This window comes from Ursus maritimus, unplaced genomic scaffold, assembly GCF_017311325.1.
Source record: "Ursus maritimus isolate PB19 unplaced genomic scaffold, ASM1731132v1 scaffold_30, whole genome shotgun sequence".
Taxonomy (NCBI): Eukaryota; Metazoa; Chordata; class Mammalia; order Carnivora; family Ursidae; genus Ursus; species Ursus maritimus.
The window spans coordinates 34,049,404-34,077,391 of record NW_024425564.1 but is presented as its reverse complement, the minus strand read 5'-3'; the positions used below and the strand labels follow the sequence as shown (position 1 = coordinate 34,077,391).

The following is a 27,988-nucleotide window of genomic DNA, read 5'->3' as shown; positions in this document are numbered from 1 at the left end:
TGGGGTACCCCAGGGGCCTGGTGGCTTCACGGGAAGAAATCCTCCTCGGTTTAGCAGCAATCGGTTTTTCTCTCCTCCTGCCACCGTGATCAAATTAGCAAGCTGTTTCTCCTTGGAGGCAATGTGGCCACGGGTCCCAGGAGGCACTGCCCATTTGCCTGTCTGATGGGTTTGGGAAGGGAAAGCAAGGATGGGTGCGTGTGTGTGTCCCTCCCTCCCCCGGGCCCGGCATGGGCTCTCCCACCTGGGATGGCCAGCCCGCCAGCAGCGAGACCATAGGGAGGGCAGGTGCTGGGGTCTTAGCTGCAGGAGGCCTGGCAGGTGGCTGCATACACGCTGCTGCCCACCGTGGCCCCGCTGCTCAGGCTGCTGGTGGGGCACTTGAGGGGCTTCATGCTGCTGTCCCTTTGGATGTGCAAGTGCTTGAGCCGCCAGCGCTCCCAGCTCCTCCGAAACTCCATCTGGACCTTCCGTGGGAAAAGGAGGCAAACGAAAGCCATCATGCAAACTGTCCACACAATGGCCCCGTTATTGCATTAGTAGGGAAGGGGGGAAAAATATCCATGGCATTATATTAAGAGACACAAGTCAAGGCCCTCGGGCGCCTAAATTAATATCCCAATAAAATTGTTTATCGTTGTCTCCTATTTTCCGCCTCTCCTTAGGAGAGAGATGAGGTTGATGATCTAATTGGTCTCTTCCATCTCTAAACTCCGTGACTCAGCTCAGTCCCCTTCTCAATCCATCATGCTCTTATTTAACGGAAAAGAACGAGAGCAAGAGAAATGTGGGAGACCGGAGCCGGGAGGGAGAAGATGAGGAGGAGGGAGAGCCTGACTTCAGAGCAGCGTGGAGAGGAGGTGGCCCGAGCCTGCCTGCCCTGGGCAGTGGCCTGGGGGGCCCCAGACGTGGGTGCTTGAGGGAGGCAGAGCAGACCCGGTGTGAGGCCGCCCTGCTCCGTGCCAGCTCGCTGCCGGGCTGAGCTCATGCGGCAAGTGTGCCAACAGGGGGGACGGGGACACCCGAGGCTGACGGGGCCTCTGCTTGTGCAGCAACATGGAGGCCAATCTCGTCTCATAGCCCTTAACTGCGGAGGACAGAGAGAAAGGTGGTAAACTGAGGCACATCTGTGGGAAGCCACCTCAGGGACCGAAGTGGTTTCCTGTCCACCGGCAGGAAAAGGGATGGGACTGGGACTTCTCAGAGCACTGACACATGCTGCCCTTTCAGCCTCCATCACCCTCAGCACTTTTCCTGAACCTCTGCGATGGCCCCTGTCATGGCAACTGTCATGAAAAGCCACCATTTATTGGGCACTTGCTACGTGCCCAGCACTTCCCAGAGATTCTTTCAGTTAACGTTCGCAGCAACCCTGTGAAGCAGCACCTGTTACCTGTTGTTCTTGCCTGTCGCAAGGTGGAGAGAGCGAGGTGTGGAGTGCTTCAGTATTTCCCTCGCTCTCAGCCAGGATCCAAACCTACATCCAGGCTGACCTCAGAGCTGCTCTCCTAAGCACTGGCATCCTGGCTCCCAGGGCTCTTTAGCTCATGCTGGTTTCTGGGGCGTCTCCTCCCCACTCAGCTGGGAGCGCTGCGAGGGCCGGGACCACCTCGTCCTCATGTGGGACCCCCGGACCCCTCACAGTGCCCCACACGCAGCCGGCCCTTCACACGTGCTTTGTAAATGAGCTGAGGGAAGGAGCGAGTGACAAAACGAGCCTCTGACACTGGCCTCCCTCCGCTACTGAGTTATGACAGTGAAACAGCGGAGGCGACGCCATGAATCCCAGACACCCGTCCCAGCACTTAGGACGGTACGCCTCCTCTCACACTAAGTTGACCTGACTCCCTGCCTCTGAGCTCCTGTCTGGCCAGGCCCCAGGCTCTGGGATTTGGGAGGAATGGATGAAGCTCATTCACTTCTGTTTACACTTGGGGGGAGAGGCAAAGTGACTGCCCCACGTCGCACGACTGGGTAGTGGTAGAGCTGGGAGCGGCACTCAGGCTCCTGGGTCAGAGCCATGGTAAGAGGACATGAGCCACAGCAGAACCACCCCCAGGCCTTCCCTCCCCTAGGCCCCCTCTCCCGGTAGCTGATGCAGGACCCATGTCCAGGCCATCTTTTCTTTTCGGGTCACAAGTACCTGGCGTTGCCATGGCAACCCTGGGTCTGGAGAACAGCTTTTGTGGACAGAGATCTCAGCCCCGGAGCCACGTGTGTTTTTTGTGGCCCAGTGAAGGTGACATGTCTGTTCTTGTGCCTGGAGGAGCCAGGCCCTGAGGTGTCTCTGGGGAACTGGGCGGTGCACTTGAACAGGGCAGGTCTCTTAGACCCCACGGCATGAGCCTGGGAGAGCCCAAGGGGAGAGGCCAGCTGGGGATCTGGTGACTCAGGGGTCATTAGTTGCTAAGGGCCCAGTGGGATGTGGGCCCACTGCTCCTTCCTGACAAAGCTGGACCAGCCTTGGGGCGTGGATAAAGAGGGGAGGTGATGGGTGATGGGCTCTGAGGAAGAGAGTCACCAGGAGACTCAGCCAGGGTCTGGGAGACTCTCACAGAAGTGGTGGGAAGCCTCGCACGTGTGCATGTCCGGGGGAGCACGTGCTACCGGCATGGTTTTGGGGAAGAGGAGAGAGAAGTGGGAAGTGGGAACTGCAAGGGACCGAGAAGGTGAGAAGGGGCAGAAGGGACCCTCACTCTCTCCAGCCCGCACAGGGCACCTGCCACCCTGTCCTCGTTCGGGGAAATAAAGCAGCAGAGCTTAGGGCCAGGTAGCACATCACCGCCCCGGCTGAGAACCATTCCTGAGGGGAATGCCCCCCCAGAGCTGGTGGTTCCTCAGATCTCAATATTTTCTTCAGTTTTTTAAGAAGTTCTTTGTAAGGTCAGATGAGGGGTGGAAGAAATAGGGCTGGTACACCCCGCTGCCTCCCCTGGATCAAGGGCCTATAGGACAAGGCCCCAGTGAGTGTCCTCTACACCGGCCTCCTCTTCTTCCCCGGCCCACCCCACACGGAGCCCGGTCAGCCCTCAGAGACTGGCCCATAGGAATGACCAGAACACATCTATGGGCGTTCTGTGCCTGGCACTGCCTCCCCTTCCCAGCCCCCGCAGCCCTGAGGCATTAGTGGAGACCCCTCCCAGCCCACCAGCCCCACCACCTTCTAGCTGTTGACCTGGGGCTATTCATTTCATTTTGCCGAGCCTTAATTTTCTCATCTGTAAAAGGAGGCTAGCACCTGCTACGCAGATGGCATTTAATAAAACACGTGAGCACCTTATACACAGTAAGCACTCAGGAAGTGTTTCCCTCCCTTTTAGAGATCCACGTGCTCTAAGCACCTTTAACTCCACTTTGCAGAAGAAGAAACAGGTGTCAAGCTGTGGGCATGTGACTTGCCCAAAGTCACACAACTCATTAAGCAACGGGGCCTGGATGGGAGCAGAGACCCGTCACCAAAGGCCACATCCTACATCTTTCCCACTGCATTCCATTGCTCTTGAGCCATCTCATGGCTCCCTGAAATACCAAGGCCCCCACCCACTGCCACCCCCATGCCCCCACTGCCGTAGCACAAGTAAAATGTACACTCTCGAAATCTCTGAACTCCAGGCTACCAGACTCAGTGCAGAAGCCACACCAAGAGCGCTAGCTCTTTGAGAAATCCCAGCCTCACTGACAGAAACCCTCACCAGGGGCCTGAATAGAGTTAACAGAGTCCTCAGTTGCCCCGCCCCCCGACTCTGGAATGGGAGATTTTGCACCCTCTCCTCCCTGCTGAGGTTAATCACTCTCATGGCTACTTCCCCAGATGGCCCTGGCGCCACATCTAGCACTGTCACTTGTCTCCCCTCTGGAAGGAAGGGGAGGTGGAGCTGTGGCCTTCGTGACATCCAGTGTGACGGTGTGGGGCTGCTCCTGATCTGCTCCAGCGCAGAGCTGGGCACCTGGGCGCCCGAGGCGCGGGTAGTTCTTCCTGCCAGGGCTGACGGTCTCGGGGAGGGGAGGGCTACGGTCCAGGAGGGTCTGCAGGAGAGGGTGTGGGGGTCAGCAGCAGCGCCCTTCCTCCACCCCAGCAAGCAGAAAGCCCCTGGAGGAACGCACCCCTCTGCCACGGTGGGGTGCACACATGGAGTGGGCACTTGTCTCTTTCTGTTAGAATGCATTCCAATCCCAGCTCTGCCACCATTTCCAGGCCAAACCTGGGGCATGTCTCCTAGTCTCTCTGATCTCCAATGATCTCATGTGTGAAAAATGGGCATATCAAAACCATAATTTTAGCAGGGATTTTTTTTGGGGGGGGGAGGGAGGAAGCAGTGACAATTAAATAAGATAGTAATTACTAAAGCCCCAGGCACGTGACTTGGGCACGTCTGCTGTTGAATCGTCTTTTAACCACCACCTGTTTGCTCGGGACCCCCTTCACACAAGGCTGGGTCTTCCCCAAGTTCACATCCATTAGGGTATGACTATGTACACACATAGTGTGTGTGTGTGAGAGAGAGGGCCGTGCACGGAATACAATGCGTGGACAAGGTGCCCCCTCAGCTCTAGTGCCTGTGGGATGGGTAGGCGGTTTCAGCTGAAAAGATGGATGGGCATCCCCACTGACAACTCCAGAACAGCCCATAAGCACAGTAGCAGCCCATAAGTGTCCCCACTGTCCCATTTTAGGTCTTACCTCATTGTTGACAAAGCAGTACAAGATGGCAACCATCAGCCCCTGCGAACAAGAGTCATGTCAGCAGGGGGGAAGCGGGAGGGAGGTGCCTTGCAGGGAGACCCGAATTCCTTGGGGCTCCAGCCCCAACATCCGCCTCCTCACACTGGGCCACTCAGGCAGACCCAGAGCCGGAGTGCTGGGTTCCTTCTCCTTTCCTTTCTGGAGAAACGAGAAGACCCCTTGCTTAGATACTGCAGAAGCTCTTCCACCGCCCTGTCCTTGAGGACATTTGACCCGAGAAAGCACACTACCTCCAATCACGGGCCATCTTCCCCGCCATGGCTCCATCAGTTGGTCAGCACACTCAGCGGTCCAGAACTAGGATGTGTGTGTGTGTGTGTGTGTGTGTACGTATGTGTGCATGCATGAGCCTACATGTGTGGCCCTCCCACAGGTCTCCTGGGGGCTGGGACCAGGTTTTCATGCATCTACAGCGTCATCTAACACTAGTGGAGAGGATGAAGCCTTGGCTTTGGAAACTACGAGACCTGGCACATGTTGCTTTAACATCTCCGAGCATCAGTTTCCTCCTCTGTAAAATCGGGTGATCCCGCACACTTCTGGGGTGCTGCAAGGATAAATGCACAATGTATGAAAAGCCCCTGGTGGGGTGTCTGCCACCTGGTAGCCACCCAGTGGATGGCAGCTGTGACGCCAGGCAGGATGGCCACGGCCACCTCTGTGCAGGCTTCCTGTCCTACGAGAGGGTGCTGGACGCTGATTCTAACCCTGGCTCTACTCCAGCCACGGAACTCTGGGCATGGCCCGCTTTGCCCCCAGGCCCCAGGGTGCCCATCTGCATGGTGCTGCCTGCTCCCTGCCCCACTCCCACTCTGCGACTTGGCAAGTGAGGACCCCGGCCGTGCAGTCACCTGGAAGGAGGTGAAGGAGAGCTCTGTGAACAGCTTGATGAAACGCAGCGTCCCCCGGGCGTGCTCATCCATCACAAAGGCAAAGACCACCTCGTGGGTCCCCAGCAGGGGGATGAGCGTCAGCGTGGACTTGGCAAGTCTGGGGGTGGGGTGAAGACATTGTTCTGGATCTCTCCCAATGGACTCTTCTCCCCTTTCTGTGCCCCAGCCCCACATCTAGGGATGACAGATACTCTCCCACCCCAGATATGCTGGGCTGGGCTGCCTGGCAGGGAGAAGTCGAGGTCAAGACCCCTAGAAGCCCAGGAGCTGCCCAAGTTCAGGCTAAGGACAAGGCTTGGGGTCCCAGGCCGGGCTGGGTGGGAGGAGAAGGTCACACAGGGTTCTGAGCTCAGCACCCCAGGATCTCTCCGTCTCTCCTGGAAGCCAGGCCGAGGGTGCCCAGCAGGGCCAGCTCAGGCACATCACCTGCACTTGATGTCCGTCTTGCACATGAGATTGGCTTTGAGTTTAGACACCACAATGCAGATGACCCGGATAAAGATGAGGAAGTTCACCTGCGGGGCAGAGGGGAGGCAGTGGCTGGAGGCCCTCTCGAAACACCCACAGTGTCCAGGCCTTCCTGCAGCATCTCTGGGCCAGCCAGAACTGCCACCCCTGCCCCCACACCATCACTCACCCCAATGGCAAAGAGAATGGGCAGCCGGATGATGAGCCAGTAATTCATGTTGGAGTTCCTGGTCCAGCAGCTGGAGAGGAAGGGAGACACACAGAGCCCCCAGCTCACGGTGCAGGCCCAGGGGCACACGAACACAGCCACAACGAGCTACCCAACAACCAGTCCCCAGACTCATGCAGAGTCCTTCAAGCCACACACACACACACACACACACACCCAGAGTCCTAAATACATGGTCACATAGAGAGATACACACAGCCCCTTCATGAACCCACAGTCATGCGTGTGCCTAGCATCATACACAAAATAGCAGAAACATTTCACGGTTATTACAGAAAAACCGCTACATACCCCACGGACCCAGCACCGTGTCATCACACAGTCCCGGGGAGGGATAGGGAGAGGGTACTAGAGAACTAAGTTTGTAAATTAAGCTCCTCATCCCTCGGTTTATCCTCCCAACGGGTAGTAGCCGTGAGCCCCAAGGGCCAAGGAATCCCATGGAACTGAAGGTGGGGACCCAGGGGCAGGACACTCACCCCTCATCCTCATAGAGGTACTTGACAATACCCCAAGGAATAACAAACAGCAGGGGAACACCTAAGGGGAAAGAGGGGGGCTGGCAGGCCTGAGCCAGCACCAGACACACCCAGAGGTCTCTCCTTCCCCAGGCCTCTCCCCACTCCAGGCCCTCCCCTTGCCTGACCACGAAACCACTTCCTAGCAGATGTGGAACTAGGCTGGCCTGGGAGCACCGGAGGGCGGAGGCGGCATGAACCCCCGCCCCACTGCCCGGACTCTTCCTCAGAGAGAGGATCCCACCATGTTACGGCTGTATCTGTCCTCACCAGTCCCCCCCTCCCAGGCACACTGTCGGAGCTTGCCCCCAAGTCCTGGCTGAAGCATGAGGATGCAGACACTCAAGTAACAGAGGGACAAGGCTGTGGCGTGTGGAGAACATGCTGGACGAGGTGGGGACAGGTCAACCCTCCGATGCCCTTCTCCCCCTGCCTCAGCCCATGTGCCCATCTCAGTCAACTCCTGTAGGCGCCGGAAGCTCCTCCAGCTTCCTGTGCCCGAGCTGCACTGTAGGTGGCTGGGCAGAAGCCTGGAGTACAGATAGGGGCCCGGACCCTCATGCCAACAGCCCAGCTAACCGTGCAGGGGCCCGGGGTAACAACAGCTCCAACGTTAACACTCTCCACTCGGCTGAGACTCAACAGGTGTGGCAGGCGGCCTCTAGGAAGGCCTCCAGCAGCCCCCACCTCCCGGTTTTCACACCGTGGTGTAGCCTACGCCATGTCAAGATCGGTCTGCATGACCGAGAATACACACAGAAGTAACGGCATGTCATTTCTGAGATTAGGTTATAAAACACCGTCTTAAAAGGTTATAAAAGGCTTGCCTTGGGCTCTCTCTCTCTCAATCTGATCACTTGCTCTGGGGGACACCAGTTGCCAGGTCACAAGGGTGCTCAGGTAGCCCGTGGAGGCAGGCCCCTGTGGTGAGGAAAGGAGGCCTCCAGCCAACAGGCAGCAAGGACCCACCCTTCCTGACAGCCTTGCGAGTGAGTTTGCGAGGGATCCTCCGACCCCAGTGAAGACTTGCGGTGACAACAACCCAGGGCGACAGCTTGACTGCATCACTGTTGGAGACTTTGAGCCAGAGGCATGCAGCTCAATTGAACCCAGATTCCTGCCCATAGAAACTGTGAGAAGAATGGCCGTTTTCAGCAGCTAAGTTGTGGGGTCTTCTGTTCTGCAGCAGTAGATAACTCATTCTACTGGTTTCCAGCTCCTTCGGGGGAGAGCCTCCTTCGTCTTCAGAGCCTCGGTGCTTGGCTCGCCCCGAAGGCTCAATCTGTTTGCTGACTTCAAATAGACTGCCCATCCTCACGACACACGGAGATGAATCAGGAGCTCAGGAGGCCACAGGTGGGACTAGAACACAGGGCTGCCATCCCGCGCCCATGCCAACCACCTTCAGTGGCTTTCTGCACCAACTCTCCACACCTGTCCCTACAGGTGCCTCTCCCAGGGTGGGAGATACAGGGGTCTGAGATAGGTAAGAATGTGCATATTAAGGTGTGTGGACACAGATGTGAGTGCATGGTGGGGGGTTCCACACATATGCCTGTGTGGCTTTAGGGGGTCTCCCCCAAGAGCACATTTCTAGGGTGAAGCCCACTTCACAGCCTGTCACCATGACCCAGGTCCTCAAGAGCAGCTCCTGAGCAGGTGACATGCCTGGAATTAGCGTGCAGACGGGGCCGGAGGAAGCAGGGCAGCTCCCAGCTGCCCAGCATTCTTGATCGGAGAGCTTTCTCCTTGGCCATTTATTTTCACATACAACAGACCTCTGAGCATCCATGATGCCTTAGCAATGAGCCTTCGTGAGACTGCACAAGGGACGGGAGGCTTCCAAAGGCCTCAGAACATAGCACGGAGCCTGCCACATAGAAGATGCTCAGAGAGGATGGAAGGAAGGAATGATGAGGGGATCAATATATCAGTGAGACAAGGGAAACTCTCCAGGCAAGAACCTGCCAATTCCCTGAGCCAGGCACACCCATGGAAACCTCCTTCTCGGGCGCCCCCAGCCACCTGTCTTCCTTTCTCCCTGAGACCCCACTCCAGGACTGGGGAGCACACTCATGTTAGCAACAAGACCCGGCGAACTTCATTCATTCATCAGCCTCTCCTTAACAAAGTCTTCTTAAACAGGCAGGCACGGCTCTGCCACAGGCAAACATGCCACACTCCCTGCTGGCTGCATCTTTCCAAGACTTAGAAAGTCAACAAGACAGGCTGGGGGGAGAACGCCCAAATTAAGACACACAGAACTCGCCCTGAGAAGTAATGATTCCCTCGTCTGTCCCTTGCCTCCCTCCCGGGCAGCCTCTTTGCAGTGGGTTATGGAGGCACCCCGCTGCGGGATGGCAGCAGAAGCTGACATGTCTTCTGGGGACTCCCCAGCTGTGTCAGAGTTTTCGTTTTGATTCTTCTGCTCGCATGTGAAGTTCAAAGTTGTTTCCGAGCACCCCACGTGGGCTCGGTCTCCTGGCCCCACAACAGAGCTCTCGGCAGATCTTTCTGTCCTCTGTCCTCGCCCCTTTGTGTCTCTCGATACCTCCTCATCCCAATTCCCCAAGATAAGGGGGTTATCATTGGGAAGGAAGGTCCCCAGGTCCTACCCTTGAGCCCCTCACACCCTGAGCTCTGAGCTGTGGCATGAGGTGGTGGGAAAGGATGGGCACCCCTCCCCCATTTCCCACTCAGAAAACACTAGGACACCATGTGTCCCCACCAACCCTCCACCAACCACCCCCGCTCCTCTGCATACATCACCCTGTCCCTCTGATTTTTCCTGCCCTCAGGTCGCCATGGAGACAGGCACTAACAGCGCTGATGCTATTTCCCAGAATGGACAGACACGGTCCCCCGCCCTAAGGATAGGCCTTCCCAGAGCTCCCCTCAATGAGCTAACCCCACCCACCCTCAGTTAGCGGCAGGGCTCTCCAGCTGCCCACTGCCTGGGTGACTGCCCTAGTTTGGGAGGGGAGGAAGGCAGAGCAGGGAGAGGCAGGCCCTGGGGGAGGAGGAGGGAAGGAGGGGAGCAGGGAGTTGTACACAGAGGCCAGGCCCACCTGCCCACCTGTGCGGAGGCCTGACCTTGCTCAGTCGGGCCTTCAGGGGACTAAGAGAACTTTCCATGACAGGCAGCAGGGGCCCAGGGCCTGGGAGTCAGGAGGCCTGCTTCCAGTGCCTGCTCTGCCTATAAGGTCGTGCCCTCTCTGGGCCTCGGTGCCTTCGAGATACTGATAGCCCCCTTAAAAGGCCCCCTTCTACAATGGGGCCATATAGAGCCAAGTAGCAAAAGGAAACCAGCAGGAGGGAATGCAGGGTGAGGACAAGGGGCAGGGAGGCTGAGAGGGCCAGACAACCTGGGGAGGCTTCCTGAGGAGGCGGGCTGGACAGAGGACAGACTTGCAAAGGCTCAGGGCAGGAGCCAGTATGGGAGGGGCACATCTTGTGGCCTTGATTGAGGTGAGAAGTCCCCGGAGGTCGGGGCGGTGGTGGTCAGAGCAACCTGAGGCAGGCGAAGGAAGGAGTGACAGTAGGGAACGAATGAATGCCAAGCCCGAGGTGGAGGTCAGGGTCCTGTGGTGGGGGCAGGGACACGGGCAGATTAGGAAGGGCCAGAGGGCAGGGTTCTCTGGCACCATCCCCGGGGGGCTCTCGGGGGCCCCTCCAGAGTAAGCCCTATTGAATCAGTTTTCTCTGTCAGGGGGTGGGGGCTGGGGGACTGCCGAGGGTGGGGGTCTCAGCCCCTGTTCTCATCAGAATCCCACGTGGCGAGAGGCAGAAGCACAACCAGAAATGTTCCAGCAAAAAAAAAAGACACAATGGTTCTCCTCAAACTTTTTTGGCTAGAACATTTCCAGCTGGGCTCCAGGCACATCCGCGGTCCACCCTCTCCTCCACGGGCTTCCGGCAGACCGGCCCTGCCCTGCCAGGCTCCTCTGAGCCCTCCTCTTCATCACCATCAATGGGTGAGAGAGCCACAGCCCCTCAGCTCTCACCTCCCGACCCCCTACCCTGGGGCCCAGGACTCTCCATTTCCCTCAGGACTGGGTGCGAGTCTCCATCCCCAAGGGTCTCAGAAGTAGAGGTGTTTGAGGACAGTGCCGGCGCCGCCAGTGGTGTGTGTGGTGTATCTGACAGGGTGGAGGGCTCTGCTTCCATTAAGCGGGTAGGGTTATGCAGGAAGGGGACGGCAACCGCAGCCCCCTGCAGTGGGTCCTGCCCCCAGGAGAGAGTCACCCAGTGGGCCAGACCCATTGGCCCAGCAGCGTGTTCTTAGCACCACGCTGGCTTCCCGGAGGGAATGTGTGACGGGGGCCTTACCCCAGCCTAGGCCCAGATAGAGCCTGAAGACGCGCTGCTCGGAGAAGACGGAGAAGGCCAGCAGCGCGTACAGGTACACGCCCTCCACCAGGAGCCAGCAGTAGTTGGCCGCCACGCAGTACTGCATGAGCAGAAACACCAGGCGGCAGCCCAGAGAGTCCTGGGGGCAGAGGAAGGGTCCCCGGGGGACAACAGCTCTGCCGCCCGCCCCTCTTGACCCCCACCCCCCATCCTGCCCCCGCTGCTACCCTACCACCGTGAATGCAGGAGGAGAGAGCTAACGCCCTCTTGCCAGGGCCAGTGCTGGGAACCTGGCCTGCTTTCGCTCGCTAAATCACTGCCGGGGCTGGAAGAAGCTGATGTATCCCCATTACCGGTGAGAAAACTGAGGCCCAGAGAAGTTAAGTGACTCGCCCCAAACTCTACAGCTAGTAAGTAGCAGAGCTGGGAGTCAAGCCTGGGTCCGTTTCCAAAGTCCACTTTCTGTGTCAGACAGAACTCCTTAGGGGCAGGAGAGTGTCCACCTCCCTAGACTGGGGGCTCCCCAGGGTGGACTGCCTCTCCCATCAGACTGGGGGCTCCGTGAGGACCAGGCAGAGGCAGCTCCTGCCTTCCTCTGCGCCAGGCCTGGGTGCGATGGGGGAGGCTGGCCGCTACTGCCCGTGCCACCCTCCCCAGGCCCTTCCTGAACGCGCCACGCACCTGGTAGGAGAGGAGCCCGTCCCACTGGTGCTGCTGGGGGGCCGTGCTGTACATCCACTTGAGGACCGCGTCCCGGATGAAGACAGACAGCGCTCGCAGGATGAAGGACGCGAACAGGTTCAGGTGGATGTAGTTTCGGGTGCAGTGCAGGTGTCTGCGGGAGAAAGCAAGGGTTCTTCCTGGCAAGATGGCCAACGCGTGTGCTCCCCAAGCTTCAGTTCTCCAGCTAACAAACCCCTCAGGCAAGTTTCTGCCTCTGGAACTATTCTTCCGTCTTTTTTCCTCTGCAAATGCCCTTCTTCCTCATAACCCCGGAAACTCTTTGGGTCCAATGTAAGTCCTGCCTCTCCACGAAGCCTTCAGGTGTGTGCTCCCTGACACCCTCCGTCCACACCGTCCTTCTCTCTACGCATCTTCTTTTCTACAGAGTCATGTGTAAGCCAAGTGATTTATGTGTGAGGACCACTTTCCCCAATGGAGACTTAGCTTTGCTTCCTGAGGAGAGGACCTACTTCTCACATGCCTCAAGGTTGCCTTACAGAGGCAGACGCAGGCGAAGCACATGGTAGGAAGTCAGAAAGTATTAGACATAATTTCAATATCCTCTCAGGTAAAAACGCATAGCTAACTGCAAATACAAGGGCATTTCTTAACCTGATAAGGGCTATCTACCCACACTGGGAGCAAACATGGTTCTTAACTGAGAAATTTTATAAGCATTTGCTTCAAAATCAGGAAAATAAGGGTTGCCTAGAGTTACAAAGCTATCATCACATCTATTCAACATCGTAGTCCAGATCCTGGCTGCTGGAAGAGTGCAAGGGAAAAAATGCACGAGAGTATCTTGGTAGAGACTCCAAGATAATCTACACATAAATTATTAGAACTGATAGGAGAGTGTTCTTCTAGCACGGTTGCTGTGTGCGTTTATATAAAGCAGCAATAAAGACTTTTAAAAAGTAAATTTTTAAAAGTTTAATTTTTTTAATTGGCTACATAGAAAAAAAGGCTAACGGAAGACGGGCAAGACCTCTATGGAGAATATAATAAAACTTGCTTAAAATTGTTAAGGGAAGACTTCAAATCCCACATTCATGGATAGGAAGACATGAGTCTTTCTCTTTCTTTCTCAAAATATCACTAAATAGTGATATTTAGAAAGTGGCAATTCTCGCCACTGTAGTTGATAAATTCAATATAGCTCTACCAAAAATTCCAACACGGTTGTTTTTTGTTTTCCTGGAACTCTCAAAACATATGAAGAACCAGGGGCCAAGAATAGTCCAGACACTCCTAAGAACCACAAAGTTGGGGCCTTTACTATAAGAGAACCGAGATTTTCAATGAATTTGTAGTAGGTAAGGCCCCATGGTATTGACAATTGGACAGATAAATAGATCAACGGGCAAGAATACAGATGACAGAAACCAACCCTGGCAAAGATAACTTTCGCTGCATGGCAGAGTCAGCACCCTAAACTCACGGGGGAAAGGATGAGCTATCATAAATGGCACTGAAGCAACTAACTCGACGTGTATATGGAAAAAATAAAATTAAAACTCTTAATTTCACCATTGACAAAAATTAATTCCAGGTGGATTTAAGAGCCAGAAGGGTTGCACAAAACTTACAATCCCAGGATAAGGAAAGATTTCTTAAACAAGACCATAAAGGAATTTGGTCTTTGGGGGAAAAAAAATTGATAGTTTTTTGTAATCAATTGGCAAAATCAATCTTTATCAATTAATAACATTTATTGACAAATTTTATCAGTAAAAATGGATACATTGGTATGTTTCATTTCATTAAAATTAAGGACTTCCATGCATAAAAGGCACCAGTAAGTGAGTGAGAAAATAAGTCACAGAGTAAGAGAGGATATGCCCTGGATTAGGATTCAAGAATATAGAATGAAAGGCCACAATAATAAAGAAGAAGCCAAACAAGCCAATGAAAAAGTAAGCAAGGGATGGGACTAAATGATTCACGAAATGAAACATGCACAAATGCTTGCTCTCTCTAGGAATCCAGGCTATGCAAGTTAAAATCACAAGATACTTCACACACTTCAGATCAGCAACGATTAGGTGAAAATACTAAATATTGGGGAGGATGTTAAGCAAAGGGAATTCTCACTTACTACTGGTAAGAGGGCAAACTGGGATGACCACTTCGGAGAGCAACCTCACCTAATAAATTAACACAAGCACGTGGTATTCAGACCAGGCAGTTCTACTCCGAGGTATGTGCCCCTGGAGAAATGCACAAGGGGTCATAAGTAAGAATGTTCCTTGTAGCAAGGTTTGTAATTCAGAGAAGGAAAAAAAAAAAAAAGAGGAAAACCTCAAGTACCCATTAAAGTGATAACAAATAAATTGTAGCACGTTATACAACAGAGTCTGGAGTGACAGTTGAAGTAAATGAAACAGAACTACCTGTATCAACACAAATAAATCTCACGAAAACATGCCGGGCCAAAAATAACATTGCGAAAGGGGATGTACGACACGCCATGAAAAATATGCAAAGCCAGCAGCTACATATTTTTATAGATACTACAAATGCGGCAGAAGTATAGAGATGCATGGGAATTATAAGTAGCCCCTTCGGGGGTTCCCTCTGGTTGTGGGGGGTCGGGCTTTGGCATGTGCTGGGCCTTGAGTGCACGAGTGATCAGGATCAGCCACTGTACTTTCAGATCTCTGAAATACTTCATAATACAAGGGGGGAATAGTCACTGCATGAAGGCATGTATTAAGCACCGACTAGATGCCCAGCACTCACTGTGCCAGGTGCCGGGGGCAGCAGGAGGAATGAAGCCTGTCCTCTTTCTGCTGGCTGGTAGCCTGAGGTCCCTGCACTCAGAATCCCTCCTGACCTTGAACCCAGCCCCCGCCCGCCCACCAAGTGCAGAGGGAGTGGGAAGAACACGGTCCTCTAGAAGGAATGGCTCATCAAGGCTTTAGACGTAAGGAAGACCTTTTCCATGGCGCTGATAAGCTCCAAAGAGAACAGAATGTTTAAATCCTTGAGATCTGATCTAAAATTGTACTGAATTTCCTGCTTACTTAAGCTACGCATGCTCACTGGAGAGGATGTCCCTGAAACCTACCACCCACTATTAAGGTTGGGGGATATGTGCCTTGTGTATTTCTTGTGTGGTGTTTGTTTTTTTTTTTCTTTTTTGCGGTATTCTAGGCAGACTTTTACAGGGTAGAGATTAGACCAAGTATATAGGGTCCTAGCCTGTGTTTTCAGCCTCGTATGCAGGGAGGGGACAGGCTCCCCAGAGATCTCTTAGACAAGAACCTACCCCGCTGTCACTTTAGTTTGGTGCTCCCTCATCTACTGGGGACAGAGCAGGGAGCTGGGACGAAGCAGCCCCTGCAGGACCCCCACTTCTTACCTGAAGCTCAGGAGAATGGCCGAGGCGATGACCAGAGCGGAGAAGGACAGCGTGTAGCCCACCGTGTAGATGATGGAAAAGGACAGGAGCTGCTGCTCTGGCGAGCTCTGTGTGCACATGAGGGATACTCTGCAGGCAAGGCAGCCCACGCCCTCCTCTCCTGCGCCCTTCTTTCCCCTCTCCCAGGGGACGGGGCAGAGGCAGGGCCCCAAGTCAGGCTGCACTGGGGACCCCAGAACTAAGAAAGAAAACATGGCCATGGTCCTTGGGTTTCTAGGGCCTTGTCCTGAGGCCAGTGGGGTGAACACCCATCACCCCTACCCAGAGAGCATGGTGTGCAAAGGCCCCAGGGGCAGGGGGATAGACAAGATGGCCACAGCCCAGCCCAGCAGATGCCCGGGATCCCTGCTCCAGGGACGTTGGGACCCTGCTGCCCCTCACTGCCTCAGAGCCCCCATTTTCAACTCACTCTCTCCCCTTGCTTGGACTCCTCGCACTCTGACAGGTTCCTCCAGGGGGCGCTCGAGTTGTCCTGGCGCAACCACAGGCCCTCGGCTGTGCAGAATCGATACACGCGGCCCTGCAGCACTGGGCAGAGACGCGGGCGCTGTGCCGTGGCCCAATGCCACAGGCCCCCCATTCCTCCCTGCCTGAGGCTCACCCAGGGCTGACCTTTAGGAGTTAGCAAAACCTCTTACACACACACACACACACACGCTCAGGCCCTCCTCTCTTGCCATGTGCCCATTTGGCCCAGGACAGGAAAGGCAAGCACTGAGGGCCACCCTGGGATGCAGTCTGATGAAGTCATGTTTTTGAGATGAGACAACTCTAGCCCATTTCCACATCCTGCTTCTAGCCTCAAGTCACACTACTGACAAGGTCTGGCACTGACCACCTGATGGCTCCACAGACACCCACTGCGACTTCTGATCTTCAGGACTCAGCCCTGCCTCCCTCCAACACTCCACAGACAGGACAGACCCTGGAACAGATGGGCACAGAGCTCCTGAGACGAAGGAAGAGACACAGCCCTGCCTTAGGGAGCCCCAGTCTGAGGGGAGACACAGCCCTGCCCTCAGGGAGCCCCAGTCTGAGGGGAGACACAGCCCTGCCCTCAGGGAGCCCCAGTCTGAGGGGAGACACAGCCCTGCCCTCAGGGAGCCCCAGTCTGAGGGGGAGACACAGCCCTGCCCTCAGGGAGCCCCAGTCTGAGGGGGGAGACACAGCCCTGCCCTCAGGGAGACCCAGTCTGAGGGGGAGACACAGCCCTGCCCTCAGGGAGCCCCAGTCTGAGGGAGGAGACACCGTCCTGCCTTTAGGAAGCCCTAATCTGATGGAAATGACACAGTCTTATCCTCAAAGGTGGCCTGATCTAAAGAGAATACAATGTCAACGATAGAGGCACAGCCCTTGGAGACCCTCCATTCAAAGGGGGGAAGACCCAGCTCCTCCCTTCAATGGGAATATTGGGGATAAAGACTGCCCTTGGAGACCTCCCGGTCTGAGAGGAGGGAGAGATCCAGCCCCTGTCCTCAGAGAGCTCCCAGTCTGAAGGAGGAAGCACAATTCCTGGCTTCAGGGAATGAGGACTCTCACAGAAAAAACAGTCCTCAGAAAGTAACAGCATAAACGCAAACTAAGAGAGATCCAACACAGGCCCCGCAGAGCTGGGGGTAGGACGTTCTCTGTGCCCGCTCCCATCAAGTCTGCCATGCTCCACTAGCCCCCTACGCAGGAAGGTGGGTGGCTTGGGGCCCCCGGTTCACTGTGAGGCCATGAGAGGGAATGAGGGGCTTACTTGGGCTTGGGAGAAAATGCTTCATTACCTCTCTGGAGGGGAATGTAAGACTGACCCCAGGACTGGGGTCAAAAACAGGGCTAGGGTTAGCACAGGGAGATCAAGGAGGGAAATTGGAGCCAGGATGAAATTTAAAAGATTTAAAAATTCTAAAGGACTAAAAGATTTTAAGGACCAGCTATGGGATGAAGGTGCAGAAACGTCAGAGGCCCAGGTCAGAAGTTTCCAGGCGGAGGGGGAGCAGTAAGAACTGTGTGTGGGAAGAGACTCATTAGCATGTGTGCATGATGGGAGCATGACGGGAGCACCGCAACCCCCAGGACCTGCCCCAAACGGGCCCAGCAGTGTCGCAGCCGTTTAGACCAGGTGTCTGTCTTACGGTTCACAAACCACCAGTCTGCGCACTGTTGGTATATGTCAGACCCCTGCAGGGTCTGTCGGTCAGACCCTTGTTCTTCCTTATCACCGACCTCCAGTCACCCAGGGCAGCCTCCCTGTTCACTCTTCTCCTTTCTCCCACTCTCGTAAACAAGCCCTGAACCAAGGCCCTCTTCAGGAGACAGAAGTATCTGGTAATAAGGTAGGGTAAATCACCTTGCAGCATCATTGCTTCTAGAAGAACCTGTATTCTAAGAGACTTTACCTGGAAGAGAAACAAAAACCTGAAAATCTAACGGTGGGACTTCGACAGTGAGAAGAGCCGAGTCCCAATACCCCTCAAATGCGTTTATGGACAAAATCAGGCCAAGACAAAGGCAGAGAAGGGGAGGCATGTGGTCTGCTTTTAGCAACTGGAAGGGTTCCCCTCAGGCCCCCAACGCCTCTCTCATCTGCTGCCTGGATGCCTGGAATTCTTCACCAGCGGCTGAGGCTTCTGAAATAAGGCCAAGGCAGTCTTCAGTGGCAGCTAACCTCAGAGCAGTGGTGGGGATCTGGGCTGACCCCATAGGGAGTGAGACTGATGTCAGAGCCCTCCCTGGCAGCCCATCCTGATGACAGCAAGGGAGGAGAGAGGAGGAGGCAGAGGGACCAGGGGAAGGGAGAGGACATGGCAAGAGGGTACAAACCACCAAACTGCCTATTTACCCATGACCCCAATAATAACCTAATAATACCACAGGTGCACCCACAATTGCTGTCCGCAAGCTGCACACTGACGGTATCGGTCTCCGAAAACCTGCTGCATGCCCGACGTCCTTGAACATCGCGACCACGTTACAAGGTGGGCGCGGTTAATCCCATCTTCCGGATGAAGAAACTGAGCCTCTGAATGGCCAGGTGACTTGCCCAAGATCATCCAGCCAGGAAGTAGCAGAGTCAGGATTCAGACCCCCAGCTCTTGGCCTTCAGAGGTCAAAAGTTAGGGGCCAAATTCACTGCTAACAGTCAACAGTGGCCATGTGCCGTTTCTCCTCCACCTGTCCTCTGGGCGTGGGTTTGCTAACATTCGCAGCGTCCTCCCAGCAGATCCTCTGGCCCGTGTGGATCCCTGGCAGGCTGCCCCACGCCTGGGCCCTCTGTCCAGGGCCAGCTGGGAAGATGGGGAGGGGGTACATGCCCAGATGTGTTACTGGTACCTTGTCAAGGGATCATTGTGTCCCTGAGAAGCTCGGGGAGCCCATGAGAGTGTGTCTGTCAATTATCCTTCATTAGCGGCCAGTGTTAAAAGCCAGGGCTCATTCTTGGCCAGGCCTATGGTCCCCAGATGCCCATCTTGGCTGGAGGTGGGGTGGGTCCCGGCCCAGCCCTGCTTATCAGCTCAGCTTTATCTGGCCCAGGAGCCGCCAGTAAATCACAGCCAGGGGCTTGGCTCTGGTCTTGTCAACACCAGGAGGCAGCCGGCCGCATGCCAGGAGGCCCAGGGATATTTCATTAAGTCAGACCCTGGTGCTGGAAATAAAACCCCCAATTAAACACTTCCCCTCCCGGAAACTGCAGCGGCGTCTGTAATCAAGCTAACAGCCGCCCTTCCACGTGGATGCAGGCTCTCAGGGCTGTGGAGAGCTGCTCATGAATCCATTAGCTCCTGCACCCTGGCAACAGCTGTGGCCATCAAGGGCTACTGGGCCCCAGCTGACAGACCGCAGATTCGGGGAGGGGAGTCCCAGGCCCTCCCCAACATGGCGGAATGAGGGTCAAAGGCAGGGCTGGAACTGAAGGCATCACCTTGGGGTGGGAGGCAAGGGTAGTGCGTCAATCATGGCCCAGGAGAAGGGCTCAGGTTCTGAACTACACAGACACAAGGTCAAATCCTAGTTCTACCCTCAACCAGCTGTGGGACCTCAGGCAGACCTCTCTGGGTCTCAGTTTTCTCATCTGTAAAATGGGAACCGTAATGGCGTCCCAGGTCTGCGGTGTGAGGATTAGGAGATGAAGCATGGGAAGTGCCTGGTGCATAAGAAGCCTTCAAGACATGGCCTCATTGAAAGCCCTGCTGCTGCCCCCACCCCAGTTTCTCCAGAAGGCCCTCCCTCAGTGGGGCTGGGGCTGGAGCAGGACATCACCTCAGCCACAACTCCTCCAGGGCCAAGCTCCAGCCCCGGTCTCCTTGAGGCAACACCGGCCTGCTGAGAAATCTCCTGGGCTTGACAAGACTCAAGGGAGGCACCTGTCAGAGTTTCTGAGAATTGTGAGTTATAGGCCATTTTAAAAGCATTTTACGACTTTCCTATAATGAGAACTAAACTAACAAACAGGTACAGATCAGGAGGGGGTGCAACTAATGAAACTGGAATGATTTGTAACGAGCAAATCAGCTGTTTGTGGGTAAATGAGGCTGCTGGATGGCCCTCAGGCGGCAATGGGCTCCCAGCAGCCACTCAGGCCTTCTGGTTCACAAAGTCTTATTAACACCAGGCATCTCCTTTGAACACGTTCCTTCCTTGACTCATCTGCTTCTGCCCTCTGGGGTCCCAAATTCTGAATTAGAGGGCTCAGAAGTCAAGGGTTTGGCTGTCATTCCATCCGTGGGATGTTGTGTGGCTCTGAGGCCCGAGGCCTGGCCCCATCTCCAAGGTGATGCCTGGCTGTCCTCCCCTCCTGGAGGGCCCTCCTTCCCCCTTCTCCATCTCCCTGTTCTTTCAGGCCTGGCGCTGATGTCCCCTCTCTCTGGAAGCCTTCCTAATGCCACACCCCAGACAAAGTGGGGGCTCTGACCTCCCTCAGCATCACTTCCTGGGCCGCTGAGCTGACCTCTTCAGCCCCATGGTGAGGGGTCACCTCTTCTCCCCAACACACACACTCACATACTCCTGAGGTCTCACTGGCACCCCTATCTCCTGATACAGACCTAACCCAAGTTTCTGGTCATTGTTTTAAATTTATTTCTTTCTCTGGTCATGCATTCCTCTGCCCTGCCCTGCACCCCAGAAGACTAACCTCTATGGACAGCATCTTTGGGCTCCCTGCCCTCTACGGGTTTGACCCATGGGAGGCACAAGTAAAAGGCAGGAGGGCCCCTCTGTGGCCACAGCCCTGCTGGGTGGCCTCTCCATCACCATGACCTCCAGCTGTCATGGGGGCCACATAGCCCCATGCCTGCTCCACTCAGGTCTAGGAATGCTAACACTTTCCCCTCTTACAGTCCTTGGTGCTTTACACACCTTAGTGGCCCCTTAACCCTGCACCACCTCGGTAAGTGGCCCCTCTGTTAAGTTCTCTTCAGATTCCCAGCTGAGTGTGTTTTCTGCCAGGACCCTGCCTACGATACCTTGGTCCTTCTCTCCACCCCTAACTCACTCTGTGAAGTTTCTCCATAGGCCATTCCCTTGGTCAGCCCAAGAAAGTTCCAGTACTGCCCCCTTCCTGCTTCCACATGCCCTGGTGGGTGTTAGGGAAGCCCGTGGTGCCAAGGGGACCAGTAGGACAAGCCAGAGAGAGCAAGTACTCTGTGCTAGCCCAAGGGGGGGGGGGGCTCTGCAGGTCCCTAACTCAGGGAGAGCAGAGAGAAAGGCAGAGTCGGTGATCTGAGTGTCAGAAAAGGGAGTGAACTAGCTTGGTGAGTCAGGGGAGAGGGTGGAGGCTGGCAGGGGGCCTGTGCAGCAGCCAATATCTTCATGGAGAAAGCAATAAAACTGTGTTCGCTCATAAACGGGCACCGCCAGGACCTATTTCCTGCTCAAACAAAATTAAAGGTGATGGATGGAGCTGCAAGGGGCAGGCAGAGCTAGGGTCAGCTTAGTGCTGAGTGATGGGCCCTGTCCGGGGCCTGGCTCCCTGGGGTCTAGAGGCCCAGCCCAGGCTGGCCGAGCAGCCAGTCCCAAACCTCTGGGAGGCAGAGAAAGCCTGTGGATTTGGGGAGGTGGGGCAGATAAGTAGCGTGGGTGGAAAAAATTAACAGCAAGCATTTTTCAAGAAGCTGCAATCCTCCTAAAACCCTTATCATCCCATCTGCATCCCATCTCCCAGGTGAGCGAGCTGAGGCACAAAGAGGTCCGGGCATCTGCTGAGGCTCGCATAGCCACGCAGAGCACAGGCAAGCATTCTCTTCGATTGTAGCACTCAACTTTTCATCTGTAGGGAGAGGGCAGGCAGCTCACTGCCCTCCCTTGGAGTGCGCCCAGCCAGCAGAGGCCCAGGCCTCTCACCGGTCTTCATGCCCAGGGCCACGCACACAGGAACATACGCATATGCACACACACGTGCGTGCACACTCAAGGGAGCCCCGTGTAGCAACGCCACACACTCCGAACCAGACTCCGGAACGGGTTCCCGGGTCTGCCACTCCCCAGCTTGTGAGCTGGGAAAAGGTACTTGGCAGCTCCATGCCTCAGTTTCCCCCTCTGAAAAATGAGAGCACAATCAGAGTACTTGCTTGTGGGGTTATTGTGAGGAGTCAATGAGTGTAGGGATGTAAAGTGCTTACGACAGGCCCCAGAAGTGCTGTGGGAGGGGCCGCTGGTCCACTCTGCATCTTACCAGCTGTGCGCCGCTCTCCCTGCGCACCTTGGGGAGAGGTGGGTGTACTGGGAAGACTGAGAAGAGCCTCCTTCGCACCCCTGCCTGGGTTTCATCTGACCTCGGTCCTTTGTTCCGAGGGGAAGTCCACGCCAGGCCTTGCCAGGGGCCCTGATGTTCCACTGAGGGACCACCTCTTCCAGGAAGACTACTGGTTTCCCACAGTATGACCTCATTCTCACACTCGCTTCTGGGCCAGCTTCTGCTTGAAGGCCCCGTCAAGCACAGTGGTTAAGAGCACAGTCTGGGTTCAACCACTGGGTCTACCATTTACCTCCTCATCTGAAGCAAGAGGTTTACACCTTCTAGGGCCTCAATCTCCTCATCTGTACAACAAGCATAACCATGGGGTAGTTGTAGAGAGTAAAGGAATACCCTGCTTTTAGGGCAAAACTTGGCACATAGGAGGTAGTCAGTAAATGCTAGCTATTATTATTATTATGAGAGTGTCTTTTCTCTTTTACTGAGACTAGAAGCCCCTTGAGGCAAGGGTGCTTGTCTCCTGTTAAACTCTCTGGTGCCTGGGACAGATGGGTAGTAGTGGGGTGCACTGGCTACTGTCCAGTCAGAGCCCCCCCTACAGCCTCTATAGGTGCCTGCATTTCAATGACATACCTTTCCCAGTGCAGGGTGTCCCCTGAAGGCAGGAGTGAGCTAGGGAAGGAAGCCCACTGGGGAGGGACAACCCCACCAATGCCCTGATCTCTCAGCCTGTCTGTATTCATCTGACCAGTGAACCTCTGAGGAGGCAGGAGGTGGCTGGGCACCACTACGAGGTAGGGGCACCTACAAACATACCCCCCCCCACACACACACCCAGAGCAGTGATGCCTCTGGGTAACCCTCCAATCCTAGGATCTGTTCCCACCTGACTCCCTTCCTGACTACTGGATGGAGGGGGTTTACATGTCTCTCTTAAGTCAAACCCCACACTCTACCCCTCCCCTCTCATGGCAGCAACAGGCCCTAGCCCAGGTTATACCTGATGCTCCCTACTGCCCCCTCTGGGGGAAAGACAGGCAGACAGACACCCATTAGGAGGCCTAAAGACCTTCTGGGGCAGGGAGGGCTGAGTCTGGGCGGAAAGGCAGCAGCGCTCCAACTCCACCCCACCCCCAACCTCCCGGACACAGGGGGAAGGAGAGAGGACTCACCACTGCTGGCCCAGGGCAGGTACCAGGGGCAGCTGACATTCACAAAGGAGCCCGGTAGTCCGTCTGGCCAGCAGGCATACTCATCGAAGGTCCGATTGCAAAACAGGCCTGGGGGCAGGAGGAAGAGTCTCTGAGTCCCCTCCTGGCCGCCTGGCCTGGTAGTGGCACTTCCCCTCCACTTCCACCATGGAGGCTGGCGGGATGGAAACCTGTGCCCTGCTAAGCTCTGCTGAGCACTATGCCAAGCTCTCTTCCCACCCGGCGGGTACCGTGCAAGGGGACTCAGGCCCCTAGCAGCAGTGGAACTTGGAGCAAGTAACTTAATGTCTATTTTCTCATCTGTTAAATGGGGTTGATCCTGAGCCCACAGGGCCTTTGGGGACAAACAGTGCATGTTACGTGGATACCCGTACATGGTATGTAAGTGCTCAATAAACAAGCCCTACAGGCCTATTCTGAAAGCGCCCGTCACAGACGAGCAGGGAATGGAAGCTCATGAGGCTGGAATAACCTCCCGGCGGTCACGGCGCCGTGATCGCAGGGTCAGGATTTGAACCTAGGCCTATCTGGCTCCAACCCTCTACTCTCTAGATCACCCCATAAGCTCCTCTGAAACAATTATTCCTATAAATATATTGTTTGGGCCGCCAGCCCCTTCACAGGCCAGAAAGTGGGAAGGAAGGCAAAGAATGGAAAGGCCAGGTCCCCCGCTCCTGAGAGGCTCTAGCTGGAGGTAAGGGGGAATAAGACGGCACCCCAAGGCACGGGCAGATGTGGCATCCCAGAGAGCCAAACGATGCCCAGCCATGGCTTGGGGGTTGGCTGGGGCGGGGAGGGGAGGGGGCTTCAAAGTCTTCTGGAAACGGCTGGGGGAGGGCCCCACCTGGACTCACCCGTGGCCGGGGGTGGGGCCTCAGTCAGGAAGCGCTGGCACTGGTGTCGGTATTCTCGCCATTTCTGCACTGTCTCGGAGAGGGACACGGTGGCACCCTGTGGGGGGAGGGGAGACACGGAGGCCCCTTGGGTCCAGCCAACCTCTCTTTTACCCCCTGCCCCCACACACTTAGTTTCTTTCTTCATCTCCAGAGGACGTTAGAGCCCCAAACTCCCCCAGGCATCGGCTATCTCTGAGAGGGCGACAGAGCAAGTCACTACCACAGGGGGGCTCCCGGTAGACAGGTGCATAGCTTGCTGTGTTGTAAGTGGCCAGCAAATGTCTACTAAAATGATGTTTTGGGGAGTGAGTGGGGAACAGGGGAGGGGAAGGTGTCCCTTCATGGTCTCCTCTGACCTCACGCAGAAGGCAGAGTTCCTGAGGGCCCAAGACTTCATGAATGGCCACGGACTCCTTTCCCAGTCAGTGCCCAGTCAGCCTGCCTGCAAGGTTCCTGCACTTTCAGCCATTCTAGAAGGGGACACGCAGGCCCAGAGTGGGAGAGGGACTCAGTCGAAGTCACACAGCACCTGAAGGAGCGGAGCTAAGGCTAGGACTCAGAGTCCCCCAGATCAATGACTGTGTGAAGTACTGGAGGGCATGTGGTGTGGTGGCAGTCAGTGCTATGGAGCCTGGCTATGCCACAGCACCAGCATCTCTCCTGAACCGTGTAATGGTTATCTGGGAGGCCAACAGGACCCCCTCCCCCATTGTCCCCTTCTAATGTAACACTAGAGATCAAATATTCAGCCCAGCTTCCACCAACTGAAGAAGCCCTGAGGACGTGGGGTCAGAAAAGTCCCAGAACAGGGAGATGAGGCTTGCAATGGGATGGGTCCCCCTATCTGTGAGTAAGGGGATATGAGCCTCAATTCTTAGATAAGGTAAACACAGCAGAGACCCAAGCAGACCCAGCCACGTGAGAAATGTCCCTTCTGAACATTTTTGTTCACCTCTTTTGGATATGTTTTGGTACGGTGTTTCTTTTTTCTTTGTATTTTCTCCTGAACAGGCTTAAGATTATAAATACTCCTCATTTGGAGGCTGCAGATGCTGAAATGACCAGGGAGCCCCTTGTATAAAATTTAGGGCTTATACATAATTTAAAACAAAATTTCACTTTTTGAAATCACAAAAATATACACGTGTGCCGAAATCAAAATAGCTTCTTTTTAGAAGTTTGCACCCTTGACTTGGTGGTGGTGCCCTAAGCACATGCTGGATCTGGTTTGGGGGTAATGCTGCCCCGGTTTAAGCTCAGTCAAGGTTTATAGGGCACCTCCGATAAGGACACAGGCTGTCCTGTGCTCAGCCCTGCCCACACAGGAAGCGTCTGGAAGGGGACCAAGCTTGCTAGAGCCCCAGCCACATTCTTGGAGATGGCGTGCTGAGGCCACAGGTGGTGCCCCCTGAAGGAGCTCTTCTGAGGGCAGAGGTCAAGTGATTTGTTTTAAAAAACAAACAAATAAAAGAACAATGAATAAAACACAACAGTAGTGAAGGCAGTGTCTTGATTTTAGCTACAATGGAAGGGTCAGCTGAATTTTCACCAGAGCCAGTCCTGGTGGATCAACCCTACTCCCCACCACTTTTCCTTCTACCCCGCCCCCCAGTGCAACAGCTGGTGGTAAAAGGGCAGAAAGTCTGGGAAGAAATTCTCCTTGATCTCGATCTCTCTTTCTAGAAGGAAAGCGGGAAGGAAGCAAGGTCACAGTCGCAGCTGGGAAATAGGGCAGGTGTGTCTGGGGCAGGGAGCGGGGGAAAAGGAAGCCAGTGGAAACCGGAAGTCTCAGGGTGTGGATAGAAATGAGGTTAAGGCTAAGGACAGCGCCATTATGGCCAACTTGGCCACAAACACTCCACGGAGGTTCAAGACAGAGACAGCCCTGTCACCTGCTCTGAGCAGAGCTTCTGATATAAAACTATCTTCAGACTAGGGCTCCCTGAGGGCAGGGCTGTGTTTCCCCCTCAGACTGGGGCTCCCTGAGGCAGGGCTGTCCCTCCCCTCAAACTGGGGCTCCCTGAGCTGGGCTGTGTTTCCCCCTCAGACTGGGGCTCCTTGAGGCAGGGCTCTCTCTCTCCCTCAGACTGGGCTCCCTAAGCTCAAGGCTGTGTCTCCCCTTCAGACTGAGGCTCCCCAAGGGCAGGACTGTGTCTCCTCCCTCAGACTGGGGCTCCCTGAAGGCAGGGCTGTGTCTCCCCTCAGACTGGGGCTCCCTGAGCTCAAGGCTGCGTCTCCCCTTCAGACTGAGGCTCCCCGAGGGCAGGACCGTGTCTCCTCCCTCAGACTGGGGCTCCCTGAGCTCAAGGCTGCGTCTCCCCTTCAGACTGGGGCTCCCTGAGGGCAGGATTATGTCTCCCCCCTCAGACTGGGGCTCCCTGAGGACAGGGCTGTGTCTCCCCCTCAGACTGGGGCTCCCTGGGGGCAGAGAACGATTCTCTCCTGAGATTGACAGCTTCCTGACAATCTGGGTCCTCTGTCTTCTTCCCACACCAGCTCAGGGTCTCCACAAACTCCTCACTGCATCGTTTCCCCCACACGCCACATATAGCACAAACTACCAGGACCTCTGGCCTCTCCCCCATCTGGTGCTTATGGAAACCATATTGTGCCAGGCTCTGGGAGGTGGTGAGGATGAGGGAGGTGTGGAACACATAGAAAAAAGACAGAGCCCTGGCCTGAAAGAGTCCCCAGGCTACTTGGGGGTGGGTGGGGTCAAAGGCTTAGCAGGACATAACAGAGAAAGCAGGAATGAAAGCATCAGGGGGTGGTTGGGGCTCAGGGGGTGGTTGGGGCCAGGCTCAGTATAGATTCAGCCCTAAGGGACTCTGGGGACTGTGAGCTGGGGGAGAGGCTGGGCTGGCAAGAGTGGAGGGTGGAAATTTCAGCAAAATGTCCCAGCAGGGACCAAGATGCAGAGGTGGGAACACTGATGCTCCTGCCAGCAGGAAAAGGCTTTGGACTGGTGTTCTGGAGGGATTTCTGGGCCAGGGAGAGAGCAGTGGCCAGGACTGGGATAGATCTGAGTCTCTGGTCTGGGACAAGGCTGGAGACCACCAGTAAGCAGGGCCCAAGTGCTCAGGTGAACACAGTAACACCTTGCAGGGTGGACAGCCCTGGCTTTGGGCTCAGATCTGGGCCCGACCCTGACTCCCCCACAAATGAAGTTTGTTACCTTGTGTAAGAGTTTTAACTTCTAGGCTCGGCTTACACATGTGCAAAATGGGAATGATAATAGTCCCTACCTGTCCCCTCCCCCAGGACTGTCATGAGATTTAAGTGAGCTAATGCTTAGAAGGGCCCCTGGCACATGGAAAATGTGCAGCCAAATGCAGCCCTTCTTAGGACTTCTGCTGTTTACAGGACAAGGGAGAGGACAGAGTGGACAGGGCAGCCCGGCCTCCTGGGGACGTGGGCACTACCCCTCCCTCACTTCTAGGACCAACAAATTCCCAGGAGGAAACGAACATATTCTCATGCCAAGGACCAATCATTCTGCTTAGTGTGTGGCAGCTTCCAGCAGCAAATCCACGTGGTGATGAGCAGGACCCCATTCCCGTGGGTAGGGGCCATGAGGAGGGGCAGGCCCTGTCCCCCAGCCCCCAGCCCCATTTCATCCTCCTATGGCATGAATCCCCGCTCCGAGACTGATGGGGTGGAGCTGCGGGTGCTGGTGATGAGAAGGACGCAGTGGTGGAGACAACGCTGTTGGCCCAGAGAAGAAGGCAGCGGTGGGGGCTGTGGGGCTGTGTGAGGGCAGGTTGGAAGGTTTTAGAATCGGGACTTTGTGAGATCTCTCTGAAGGGGATGAGGGGATAAAATGGAGACAATGCTGGGGTGGAGGTTATAATAA

The 27,988-nt window shown here is 55.3% G+C and overlaps 1 protein-coding gene across 1 annotated transcript in view; it reads right to left on the bottom strand.

Moving 5' to 3' along the window:
• Positions 1-278: 278 nt before the first annotated feature.
• GLP1R (glucagon like peptide 1 receptor) overlaps positions 279-27,988 on the bottom strand; it is a 33,134-nt gene continuing 5,424 nt past the window's right edge. The window contains exons 2-13 of the mRNA XM_040645110.1: positions 24,094-24,190; positions 23,201-23,308; positions 15,759-15,877; positions 15,290-15,396; positions 11,884-12,037; positions 11,182-11,341; positions 6,814-6,874; positions 6,275-6,344; positions 6,064-6,152; positions 5,596-5,734; positions 4,682-4,723; positions 279-467 (exon numbers count right to left, since the gene is read on the bottom strand). Of these exons, the coding sequence (XP_040501044.1) occupies positions 300-467; positions 4,682-4,723; positions 5,596-5,734; positions 6,064-6,152; positions 6,275-6,344; positions 6,814-6,874; positions 11,182-11,341; positions 11,884-12,037; positions 15,290-15,396; positions 15,759-15,877; positions 23,201-23,308; positions 24,094-24,190 (1,314 nt within the window). The 3' untranslated portion in view covers positions 279-299. The remainder of the gene's footprint in view (positions 468-4,681; positions 4,724-5,595; positions 5,735-6,063; positions 6,153-6,274; positions 6,345-6,813; positions 6,875-11,181; positions 11,342-11,883; positions 12,038-15,289; positions 15,397-15,758; positions 15,878-23,200; positions 23,309-24,093; positions 24,191-27,988) is intronic.